The sequence below is a fragment of the Chenopodium quinoa genome, unplaced genomic scaffold (assembly GCF_001683475.1).
Source record: "Chenopodium quinoa cultivar QQ74 unplaced genomic scaffold, ASM168347v1, whole genome shotgun sequence".
In the NCBI taxonomy this organism is placed as follows: Eukaryota; Viridiplantae; Streptophyta; class Magnoliopsida; order Caryophyllales; family Amaranthaceae; genus Chenopodium; species Chenopodium quinoa.
Window position 1 is genome coordinate 5,223,033 of NW_018744092.1, and position 12,884 is coordinate 5,235,916.

Here is a 12,884-nt window from a genome sequence, read left to right on the forward strand (position 1 = left end):
TGCAATATTGATTCGAGATTCGAGAGATGAGAATTGATGTTTAGGCTTAGTTTCAATAGACATGTTAATCTATTAATGGTTAGGTCGAGATTCGAGAGATGAGATTTAATACCAGTAGATTAATTATGTGATTATAATACGTAGCGACAGCCCTTTATAATCTGGTTAATTTATGCATTGATAATTGATTGTATGTTTTACCCTGGAGTATTATTTATTGGTGAACCTATACCCTAGAGCTCTTTATTATTGATTATTCCTTTGATTTATTTGCTTAGTTTTATTATTAGTTTAATTCACACAAACACAAATTTGGTTACTTAATAGTTTAGATTATAATCGTTGATTAGGAATAAAAGAACACTGTTTCCCTGTGGATTCGACCCTGCTTCCCTATCTGCTTTAGTTAGAGGACTTAGGAATTTCTTTTGATTGGGTGATACGACTAAATCCTGTCAAAATTTGGCGCCGTTGCCGGGGAAACGGTTTTATTTTTTTATTTTTGATTATTTTTGTAGTCTAAATTATTTTCTTTCGTCTTAGAGAACGCAAGTTCTTTGGGACAGTTTCTCATATCTGTTTGTTTAGTTCTGTGTTTATGCCCAGGAGTTCTAGATCAGGTTACATTCCGTTTGACCCTGAAATTGAACGTTCTTTTCATAGACAAAAGAATCTTTTTAGACAGGTACGAGCTACTTCTGAGGGTACTATACCTTTGGAACCACCATCTGATTCTAGTGATATAGAGGTTCATTCAGAACTAGAAGCAGAGATGACGCACCAACCACCTCGCAAGCTCAGCGATTATTCGCAGCCGACCCTGACAGATTTCCCACATCTTACTCCTCCACCTGCCCTCGAAGGAGTACAATTTGAAATCAAGCCCCAGTTTATCACTATGATTGAAAGGAAGCAATTTAGCGGAGCTAAGGGTGAAGATCCAAATCTTCATATTTTAGATTTCTGCCAGTATTGCAATACTATTAGGCAAAATGGGGTCACGTAGGACCAAATCAGGGAGATTCTTTTTCCCTTTTCTTTGTGTGGTAAAGCAAAATTGTGGTATAATGGATTGAATAGAGTTGCTCTTGGTATTACTAACTGGGATACTCTTGCTTTGAATTTCTATAATAAATATTACCCTGCAGAGAGAACAGCTCTACTACGGAGTTCAATCACAAATTTTTCCCAAGAGGTTGATGAAAGTTTATATGAGGCTTGGGAAAGATTCAAGGATCTGCAGAGAGAGTGCCCACACCATGGGATGCAACAATGGCAGCTTATTCAAGCCTTCTACAACGGGCTTGGAAATTCTTCCAGATCAATCCTTGATTCGGCAGCTAATGGGAGATTTATGAATCTGAATGAAGATATAGCAGGAACGGTTATTGAAGAGATGGCAATACACAACTCCCAATATGGGAATCCTAGAGGTTTTGCCAACAAGGGGAAGCATAGTGTTGATTCAGTATCCTTTGTTCAGGCTCAATTAACCTCTATTTGTTAGAAACTTGATAATCTCAGTACTATTATTCCCACTCCCGTAGCTAATGTTTCTGCTGTGAATAATTCTAATGATGCTTTTTGTGAAAATTGTGGAATTGCAGGTCATTGGGAACAAGATTGTAGGAGTTCCATGGAGCAAGTTAATGCCTTCCAAACCTATAGGCAAATATAACCCATACTCCAACACTTATAATCCTGGCTTCCGAGACCATCCAAATCTTTCCTACCGGAGTACCAATGTGCTAAACCCTCCACCTCCACAACAACCACAGCAACAAGCACCGCAACAAACACATCAACAATATTATCAACCTCCCAACCAAAGGGGCCAACCACAAAATCCACCTCCACCCACTGACCCTGCCTTGTCCGAAATTAGAACTATGTTAGCAAGTATGCAAAAACACATGCAGAGTAGGGATGCGCAAATTGATGCACTTTTAGCACATAATAAAATTGTAGATAATCAAATTGCGCAACTTTCCTCTGCTCTACAAACTCGCCAGCAGGGAGCCCTACCATCGCAGCCGGTGCAACCTACAGATCACGTGAATGCAATTACGCTGAGAAGTGGTTCAACTTTCGATGGGCCTCCTATGCCCAAAGATGATGAACCTATAATTACAAAAATTGTTAATCATGATTCCGTTACACCAAATATTGTTGTTACTAGCCCTGCAGGGCTCCAAAGTAAAACTAACATTTCTGATGATACATTGCAGGTTGTAACTCCAAAGAAGGATAAAAATCAAGACAAGAGTGGGGATGTACAGAAACCAGTTATCAAACTACCATTCCCAAATAGACATCTTAAGAATAAGTTGGATAAGCAGTTTGGTAAGTTTCTGGAGGTTGTCAAGAATTTGCAGGTAACAGTTTCTTTTACAGAATTAATTACTCAAGTTCCTTCATACTCTAAATTTATGAAAGAGATTTTGACTAGAAAAAGATCTATTAGTGAGGTAGAGACAGTTGCTTTTACTGAGGAATGTAGTGCTATACTACAGAATAAGTCTCCACCTAAGCTAAAAGATCTGGGTAGTTTTTCTATTCCTTTTCACATTGGAAATTTGATGATTGATAAGGCCTTATGTGATTTGGGTGCTAGTGTAAGTGTTATGCCATTATCTGTGAGCTCTAAATTGAATATGGGTAAATTAAAAGCTACCAATATTACTCTACAAATGGCTGATCGTTCCCTTAAATATCCTTTAGGTGTTTTAGAGGATGTACCTGTTAGAGTAGGTAAATTTTACATACCTGTTGATTTTGTCGTTCTTGATATGGAGGAAGATTTGCAAATTCCAATTATATTGGGTAGACCATTCCTTCATACTGCAGGGGCAATAATAGATGTGAAAAGTGGTAAACTTACGTTATGTGTAGGGGATGAAAACATTATTTTTAATTTACATAATGCCCCCAAAAGCCCCATGTTGGAAGAAAAGTGCTATAGTATTGATGTGGTTGATGTATATAATTTTTCTAATAAGTCCCAAGCTCTCGTTAGAGATCCCTTGGAGGCAGTATCTTGTGTTACATCTTCCACAGGAAAAGCTACTACATGGAAGGATGAAGTGGATGCTATAGAAAGGGCTCTAAATTGTGTAGGGCTTGGGTTTGACGAGGAACAAGTGGAGAAAAAGGAACAAATTGAGAAAAATCGGACTCAAAGTGCTGTAGGGCGCCCGACCGGGCGACCTCTCGCCCGACCGGGCGCGAGAGGAAGTCCGTATACGAGCATACTCGCCCGACCGGGCGCGAGAGATAAGAGGATTTTTGCCCAAAATTCGCCCGACCGGGCGAACAACCGCCCGACCGGGCGCGAGAACAAAGGTCGAAAAAAAAGCTAAGCTCGCCCGACCGGGCGCGAGATCGCGTCAGCAAAACCGGCCAACTTCAAAAAGCCATAACTTTTGCGTTTCTTTACGGAATTTTGCGTGTGACCTGTCATTGGAAAGCTCTTCAAGGCTACTTTCCAATGCAATTAGAATTACTGCATTATCATTTTTATAAAAAAAATTATGATCAAAATAGTGAAGCTGACTTGTTTTTACCTTTTTTCTTACTAACATTTTGTTTCTTTCTTGTCCAGAATTGTAACAAGGTGATGCATCGCAATGCTTGGGATGGTGGAGGTTATGAGTTTGATGATGAGGGGTAGTCGCCTGGGTTACTTTCTTCCCTTTGAGCCAATGAGGACATTGTCTGGTTTGGCTTGGGGGGAATTTCTTGTATATACAAGTACCCTTTCTTCCCCTTTCTCTTTATTTTCTTTGGTGTGTTTAGTTTAGTTTTATTTCTTTCTAGGTTATTTTGTTTTTATTGCTTTAAAAAATAAAAAAAATACAAAAATACGATCCAATGAATGATAAATCATGCTTCCCTATGCCCTATACGTGAAAATTGTTTTGATTCTTGGTATATGATGATGAGTATTGTAGATAGGTTAGCCATGATTTGATGTTTGATTGCTTTGAAATCTTAACATGAGTCAATTTTGCCCAACTGCTTGTGAATATAGTGCTTGACTAGTTGATTTGGTTAGGAATGTGTGTTAGTTCCTGGTATGTCAATGAAGTTGAGTATTGGTTTATAACTTTGAGTAATGTTTGTATGACTCATTATTATGCACAATGAGGAGGACGAAGGCATTTGTTCTTTTAGGTGGCCTTCAGATGTTTTTAGATACATTTGTTCCCTTCTTGCTACCCATGTTGTTGCCTTGACTGTTTATCGTTTATTAACCACATTACAAGCCTATTTTGCCCCATTGGTTACTAGTCCCAAGCTTGGCTTGGAGGAGCTATTAGTGAGTGAGGTGAGGGAGTTTGTAGTGTGCATATTCATTTGCACAGTTTTGGGTGGGCTTGAGAAGTTTTTATTTGTTCTTATTTTTATAGATTGGAATAAATATTGAAAAATTGTTGTTCAAAGTTGAACAAATTTCAAGTGAGATAAAAGAAAAAAAAGAGCAAAAGAAAAAAAATTGTTTCGATGTTCAAGTGTTCTAATGAAGGTTGCTCAAAAGAAAAGAAAGAGAAAAATAAGTTTCAAGAAAAAAAAAACGAGAAAGAAAAAAATTCAAGTTCAAAGTTTGTTTGTTCTCTCAAGTTCTATATTATGATAATTTTATGAGTGAAGTTGTAAGTGTTGGGAAATTTGGTTATGATTGGATTGGATGTTTGGTGAATTTTTGGTAGGGTTGAGTTGTGTTGGTCATTATTTATTTTTGACCTTGGTTTATTTATTAGGATTTTGGCTCCCTTAAGCATGGCTTTACTCTCACATTTTCCCAAATTTATCCTACCTTTTACCCTAGCCTTACGTTACAAGCTTTGAAGACCTTTCGACCTTTGTGCATAGAGTTATATGAATGTGAAATTAGTTGTTTATCAATGCAAAGAATGATTTGATATATTTCGAGTCGACTACTAGGTTGAGTGTATGTCTTTTAAACACACGAGTGAGTGAGTTGGGAGGGCATTGTTCACATTAAAGGGGTTGGTTGGAGAGCGATCAGATACATTTTATATCCGCCGCATAAAGAGTGCAGAGTGTGTGAGCGCTAGTCTTGAATTCCATATACACTTGTGGTTTGCTTTATTTGACGATTGTTAGGGAGGATAAGTAGTTAAATGAATTTGATTGGTTGATCTTGATGCTTATTTGTTGGATTTGCCTTGAATCGATTGTGCTTGGTTTAAATTATTTTTGGGGTGAAGTATTGATTTATTTATTCATTTCTTTGCTTAGGGACAAGCAAAGGTTTGGCTTGGGGGAGTTTGATGTATTCATTTTATATATTATTTTATCCCCGTCCCGTGATCATAGTTAGGAGTATTTTTGGCTCTTTAGAGCCAATTTTATTACTAATATGTGTTTTCTAGTGTTTTCGTAGTTGTGGTATTATTCTACAGGAAACTGCAGATTTGGGAACATTTTCCGGCACTTAGTGGAGCCACCGCGAGCATTGGAGACGAGACGCATTTCTATGATCGTATTCCGAAGCCCAGGACCGTATTTGAGGAATCAATCCGGTGATTAAGGGCTCAATGAGGAGATTTGGAGCTTGGGCAATTCGATACAAGAAGGATGACGAATTGGGCTAAGGTAATAAGGCCCAAAGGACGAAGAAGAGTAAGCCCAAGCATCCGCCCGACCGGGCAGTGCCCTCGCCCTGAGGCGCGCCCGGCCGGGCGAGAGGAGAAGACCATAGGGCGAAGGTTCGCCCGGATGCGCGCCCGACCGGGCGCGAGCAACGCACATTATAGGGCGATGCCTCGCCCGGCCGGGCGATGCCTCGCCCGACCAGGCGCGTGTTCTATTTAGGATTTTTATTTTCGTTTCTCTTTTTCTTTATTGAGGATTTTAGTTTAGTATAAATACGCTTTTGTTAAGTGAGTTTAGGGGCGTCTTTGACACGGACGAATTTTCTTTCTCTCTTCCTTTCTCTCTCCTTCTTACTTTCTCTCTCTATACTTTATCTCTCTACACACTCTTGATTTATAGAATTCATTATTTTCCTTAATTTTGGTAACGATTTCTTCCCTCTTTATTTTCAATAATTTAATTGCTTTGACTTAATTATGCTTTCTTTAATTGCTTTGCTTAGCTTAATATTAAATATGTGTAAGTAGTTTAATTCTAGGGTTGTGGGGATCCATGAATAGTACGAAGGGGTAATTGTTTATTGTTAATGGTTAATGATTGATTAATTTCCTATTGATTGATTTAATGCTATGCAATTAGATTTGCGCAGATTTAATTGTATGAGTTTTGCAATATTGATTCGAGATTCGAGAGATGAGAATTGATGTTTAGGCTTAGTTTCAATAGACATGTTAATCTATTAATGGTTAGGTCGAGATTCGAGAGATGAGATTTAATACCAGTAGATTAATTATGTGATTATAATACGTAGCGACAGCCCTTTATAATCTGGTTAATTTATGCATTGATAATTGATTGTATGTTTTACCCTGGAGTATTATTTATTGGTGAACCTATACCCTAGAGCTCTTTATTATTGATTATTCCTTTGATTTATTTGCTTAGTTTTATTATTAGTTTAATTCACACAAACACAAATTTGGTTACTTAATAGTTTAGATTATAATCGTTGATTAGGAATAAAAGAACACTGTTTCCCTGTGGATTCGACCCTGCTTCCCTATCTGCTTTAGTTAGAGGACTTAGGAATTTCTTTTGATTGGGTGATACGACTAAATCCTGTCAGTATACAGAGGATAGATATATAGAAAAGCAAAAGTATGAAGACAATGCGTAAGTGTAAATACCAGCCAACATCTTTCAGCACTTTACAAAACAAAGACATTGCATCTCCACCAGATGCACGATTTTGTAAGATGATTTCCAGCGCCAACTGGACGTAATACTGCAAAGTTACAAGTAGAATGGTTTTAGTTCCTGTTCTAGACAATAAAAGGACTATTTGCAAAACTCAAATAGAAGCCACAAAATGATAAGCACAAACAATAACAACATTACATCTTTGGGTTTAGGGTACTCAAGATTTTCATTAGTTCCTCCCAAAATAAACCGATTATGCACAACTAAAAAAAAAAAAAAAAAAAATCAGCTGCAGAGGATGATAAATTGGAAAAAAAAAATCATAACTTTCACTTTTTTCACCTTTTGCGACCTGAATTTTTTTTTGTTTACCTTTCAGGACCTATAATGAAATTTCAGCCCACCCCTTAACCACACTAAAACCCACATGAGGCTAGTTGCACAGTTAAAAATATATTTTCATTTATGAAATACAGTAAAAAAAAGGACAACAAATAAAGTTTCCTTTTATTAATAAGAGGAGAGCAATAGATGGATAAAGGACGAAGTAGCTGCTACAATGCTATTGGCAAGTTGGCAACCTTAGTTGCAAGCGACTTGAATCATTACTGACAACCATCGTATGCCAAACAGAAGCAAGCAACAATCATCATGGCACCGACAACCATCACCGACCATTGGCAGCCATTTTACAAACCCAAACCAAGCTTCCTCTCTCCTCATATATATATATATATATATATATATATATATATATATATATATATATACAAACCCAACTCGCCGAAACTCATTGAAAAACGGAAGAAATTTACCGAGAACATATGAAGACCGCTGGAAATTAATGTGTCAAAAGGATCCAAATTCTACATTCAATTTAACTCTACATAAATGGGTTTGTAAAATTGCTACTATCATTATAAAAGTTAAGGTCCCAAACAGTGAAAAATGAAAAAGTTTAATCCCCATTTGTATGCTTAACTCTACATAAATGGATCAAAACTTATTTTGATGTGATGATTAACGATTCAACTTCGATATATGCTTGCTATGAATTGATACATGTTTGTCTTGATATGACGATAAAATTTTATTGCCCCCCACCCTTTTTTTTATAGTCTGCGAGAAGAGGATATATAAAATTTTTAAAAAAAAAAGGGTTCGTTTAATTAAAATTATTAAAATTCCCTACTATTGACCAAAAACCACCATGGTTATATTTATATCATGTCTCATGTATACTGATTGGGTGAGGCGTAAGGGACTGCCTCCGCTGTCAACTACTCTAGTTGCGACTTGAAAAGTAATCATACTTAGTAACAACAAGAAGCATAAACAAACCAGGTTAAGTTGAATTACAACCAGTGATTGCAAATGATCGTCTTTGTTACAAGAGGATAAATCACACTACACAGCCAGTAGGCCACAACTCAGCAATTCAGCTACCCTAATATAACCCCCCAATCCTATTTTGTAATACTCTTATTACAACGGGAATGTGACTTAACACGAACATCGATCCACAATCACAAGGCCATAGCACATCAATTCAACAGCCTAAATGCCATTATGCCGAAAACCAACGGGAATTAACCTTCGGCCTCACTTTTTTCACAGAATCCAAACCTGCGAATAAAATGAAATCATATAACAAACCACACACTTTAGCAAACAAACAGTATGCTAGCCATAAAATACAAGGTAAGTTATGAACTGACCAGCCAGCTTCTTAGCTTCCTCTGGAGTAAGGCGTGCAAAAAAGTGATAGGAGCTATGAAGTGGCCTTATCTGGGATTCAGAGCTGCAACAAAATTTAAACCAGGCCAAAAAAAGGAGAACATCAGAAATAACCTGTATACGCACACACATATATAACTTACTCCATACTTATTACTTGCCTCATTGATAAATTTTACAATGTAAACATTGAGACGAATCTAACAAGATCATACAAGACTACGGTTTTCTATCCATATAAGGCACAATCTTTGTTTGGTCATGTGTGAATAGTGACACATCCACAAACGATGCAAGTAAATAAAGGACGGATGAGGTATGTGGGAGGATAGATGTATAGAAAAGCAAAAGCATGAAGACAATGTGTAAATGGAAATACCAGCCAGCATCTTTCATCACTTTATGAAACAAAGACATTACATCTCCAGCGGATTCACGATTTTGTAAGATGACTTCCAGCTTCAGCAGGACAAAGTACTGCAAAGTTACAAGTACAATGCTTTTAGTTCCTCTTCTAGACAAATAAAAGGACTGTTTGCAAAACTTAAATAGAAGCCACAAAATGATAAGCACAAACAATAACAACATTACATCTTTGGGTTTACGGTACTCAAGATTTTCATTAGTTCCTGCCAATTAAAAAAAAAAAAACCCAATTATGCACAACATTAAAAAAATAAGATCAGCTGCAGGAATAACCAAGGTAAAGGGCAGAAACATTAATGCAGAGGATGATAAACTGGAAAAAAAGATCGTAACAGAGTGAGACTTGCCATCTTGGGGATTAGGGATTTTCTCTTCAAGCTTCATCTTCTTCGCAGCTGAAACCAATCAAATAATCTCGTTAAGCTAAGCGACATAATGGTTGAAAGCTAAGTGACATAATGGTTAATCTTTCTATAAAACATTTATGAAAAAAAAAAGGTATATAGCTCATTCAGTCAACAATCACTAAGCCAGGAAGTAATACACAATTCACGGTTTACATGCACAAAATTGTATAAATACAAGGGGCCATGCCCTTCCCCCAGCCCAAGTATACGAAGTTCCACACCAATCAATCTATAATATGTTAATTGCTAAGGCAATGCATTGCATCCAACAATATAATACTCCGTATATGCTAACGCAATGTATTGCATATGACTCGTGACTGGAGTGATGATTGATGAGAAAGGAGAATCCTAATTATACTGAGATTATTTATATATCATTATATCTTGAAAGTGCAACTATAAGATACTGTAAACAATATGCGACAAATTAAAATTGAGGCATAGCAGATAAATACAATGAAAATTTCCCAGAAAATCAAAATTGCTACTATGATGAATAATTGAATAGCATACAAGGGTATGAAAATGAAAACACATACGAGGAGTGTCTTTGTTGTCCGGGGAAGCCATATTTGGACGTCAGCGGAATAGGAATAACCTGTTCGATGTAAAAAGAGAAAGCAATTCAATCAATTGAATTGATCAACCGTTTTTTACAGAATACTAAGTATGAATTAAATTGCCCTAAAAAGAACATCGATACGTGAAATCTATGATGTGCGAAAAAGATATTACAAACTTATGCAATCAATTGATTGACAAATTACAATATAGATTCGACGATTACCTTTGCGGTTCAATTTGGGGTTTTAGGGTTTGCAAGCAACTTGACAAGAAATCACGAATACTAGCGGAGCAAACAAAATCAACCAAAATAAAAAAATCAATTGGCAAGAAAACACAATCTGAGAAATTATAATACAAATTTACAACAAATTTCGAGAGAAATTTACAAGTAGAAGATAACAAATGCTTTACAAAAACTCAAAACATAATTTCTCAACATAAAATTTGAAAAAAAGGGGAGAAAATAAGGAGGGAGAAGATAAAGCACCTCGGATTTTATGGCAGAATTTGACAATGATTTTTTTGGACAATGCAAAGCAGAATTCGATATGGTGAGATTATGGCTCGAGAGATGGAAGACAAAGAGATAGACTATGAAATTTTTTTCATAGTCCCGTAACTTTTTATAGTGGAATTATAAATATACAAATTTTATAGGGGCATTTTGACGTAATTACTCGAAACTTCATGGGTAATGCAGTCTTTTCCAAAGTTTAAAGTGATAACAATATGAGAGGTAATTTAAATAGTATTAATGACATTGGCTGTAATTATAACAACAAATGAAGGGGTAGATTGTTCTTTTTGCAGATTGATGTATGGGTGATTAAGTGATTTGAGAATTTATATTTGAGTTATTTATGAAAATACCAATATAATTCCTCCTTAGACCACTATTAGCAGTGAGGAGAAAACGAACCCCTCAATCTCTCTCTACCCACTTTCTCACTTTTTCCATCCAATTCCTCTCATGAGAGGTTTTTTTAACTACACCAATGCTCAAAAAAAAAAAAACTCCTCATCACTTTATCCTCCCCTATTTACTATACCCCGCCATAATGCACATCACCATTTTGTTTCTCTTTTTTTCTAATAATGTTTATACTACATATGTAACTTTCCAATACAATTTAAAATATGTAATATTTAATTTTTATAATTACGTTTTGATTATTATAATAATTATTATAAAAAAATTATTTTTTTTTTTTGAAATGTCTTTTTATTCAATTAATTACGGTTAAAATTTCTGAATATACCATTTACAATGTTATTTTTTATTTTACGTTTTAATTAGAATATAAAAACTAAAGCAAACAACAGCAATTATAGATTATACGAAAGATGTTTTTTGTAACTTAAACGATTAATAAGAAGCGCATTTTTTAAATGAACACATAAACGGCAATACAAATACATCGGATATTAAAAAAAGTACGGTCACGAACTTAAAAAAAAGGGGATTGACCTAAAGCAATACACGAACACAAGTATTAAAACCTAAAAACGATACGTTTACAAACTACAAATTTGCTTATTCGGTCGTGTTATGACGAAAGTTCTGCCATATGTGCTCTACTAAATCTTGTTTGAGAGACGAATGAATTTGTCTATCACGAAGGGCAATCCTCCTTTGAAAGTATGCGTTGAAATCAATGTTGGGTGGCCGCCCGATGTTGAATTCAAATGGCTCGTTGTTATTCACCGTGACACTTGTGCTCGGTCCCGGCCGCGCTGCTGTACGTTGTGGTCCATCTTCTTCGTAGTATCGTCTCAAAACATCTGCACGGGTGTAGTTGTGTCGTTCATCCTCGACGATCATGTTGTGCATTATTATACAGGCTTTGATAATGTCACAAAGAATATCTTCGTCGTATGCAAGTGCTGGTTGTCGGAGTATAGCAAACCTGGCTTGTAAAACTCCAAAAGCCCGTTCAACGTCTTTCCGAACTGCTGCTTGTTGATCAGCAAACAACTTGTCTTTTTGAACTTGAGGATGTGTTATACCTTGTATAAAAGTTGGCCATCTCGGGTAAATCCCATCTGCCAAGTAGTAGGCCAACTCATATTGATGTCCGTTAACCCAAAAATTTATTGGTGGTGCACGACCTTGTAAAACATCATCAAACACCGGTGAACGGTAAAGGACATTAAGATCATTACATGAGCCAGGCATTCCAAAGAACGCATGCCAAATCCATAAATCTTGATCAGCAACGACTTCAAGAATGAGGGTTGCAGTTTTGCTACGACCATCATATTGTGCTTTCCAAGCCGTAGGACAATTCTTCCACTCCCAATGCATGCAGTCTATACTACCAACCATGCCTGGAAACCCACGCAATTCATTTTGGTGAAGGATTCTCCTTAGATCTTCATCTGTAGGTTTACGTAGATATTCACTTTCAAAATGTGTAATAACCCCCTGACAGAAATGTTGCAATGCATTCCTTGAGGTTGTTTGACCTATACGAAGATATTCATCCACGACATCGGGGGCTACGCCATACGCTAACATTCTTATTGCAGCGGTGCATTTCTGCAACGGTGATAAACCAAGCTTTCCAGCTGCATTCCGACGTTGTTGGAAGAATTGATCCCCTTCAACCACCTTATTCATAATGCGACAGAACAAAGATCTTTGCATACGAAATCTACGGCGGAATTGGTTGTCGTTATACACTGCATTACTCGCAAAATAATCATTATATAGTTGCACATGCCCTTTTTCTCTTTCCCTATCCCTTTTAGGCTCCGGGACATTTGCTATATCATTATTAAGCTGGAATTCTTGTGGTGAGACTTGGGGAATTAAAATATATGGTAGGTGGTTAGCAGCATAATCATCAACTAACCGATCAAATTCAACGTTATTTGAGAAATCAGAAGAACTAGAGCTTGAGGTGGAGGAAATGAAAGACATGT

General features: G+C 36.6%; 2 protein-coding genes across 3 annotated transcripts; both read right to left on the minus strand.

Annotated features, from left to right (window-relative positions):
- Positions 1-8,123: 8,123 nt before the first annotated feature.
- Positions 8,124-10,586, minus strand: LOC110692003. Of its 2 annotated transcripts, XM_021868993.1 has the most exons (8): positions 10,447-10,586; positions 10,180-10,239; positions 9,932-9,990; positions 9,330-9,377; positions 9,148-9,185; positions 8,936-9,033; positions 8,538-8,620; positions 8,124-8,445 (listed from the first exon to the last, which is right to left on the minus strand). In XM_021868993.1, exons 3-8 carry the CDS (start codon positions 9,960-9,962, stop codon positions 8,387-8,389), a joined length of 357 nt encoding a protein of 118 aa, XP_021724685.1. In that variant the 5' UTR covers positions 9,963-9,990; positions 10,180-10,239; positions 10,447-10,586; the 3' UTR covers positions 8,124-8,386. The 2 variants fall into 2 exon arrangements, with proteins under 2 accessions (XP_021724685.1, XP_021724686.1); XM_021868994.1 differs by lacking the exon at positions 10,180-10,239 and having other exon boundaries at positions 10,447-10,568.
- A 907-nt stretch (positions 10,587-11,493) lies between these two features.
- Positions 11,494-12,882, minus strand: LOC110692048 (putative nuclease HARBI1). Its single transcript, XM_021869040.1, has one exon. The coding sequence runs from the start codon at positions 12,880-12,882 to the stop codon at positions 11,494-11,496; it is 1,389 nt and encodes a 462-aa protein (XP_021724732.1).
- Positions 12,883-12,884: the final 2 nt, after the last annotated feature.

Bases quoted from the DNA above. Each gene is read 5' to 3' on its own strand.
- LOC110692048 (XM_021869040.1), bottom strand. From the start codon at position 12,882: ATGTCTTTCATTTCCTCCACCTCAAGCTCTAGTTCTTCTGATTTCTCA.
- LOC110692003 (XM_021868993.1), bottom strand. From the start codon at position 9,962: ATGGCTTCCCCGGACAACAAAGACACTCCTC. The intron at 9,034-9,147 runs GTAATGTTGTTA...GTAACTTTGCAG, and splicing joins AGTACCGTAAACCCAAAGAT to TACTTTGTCCTGCTGAAGCT. The intron at 8,621-8,935 runs GTATTTCCATTT...ATTTTGTTGCAG, and splicing joins GTGATGAAAGATGCTGGCTG to CTCTGAATCCCAGATAAGGC.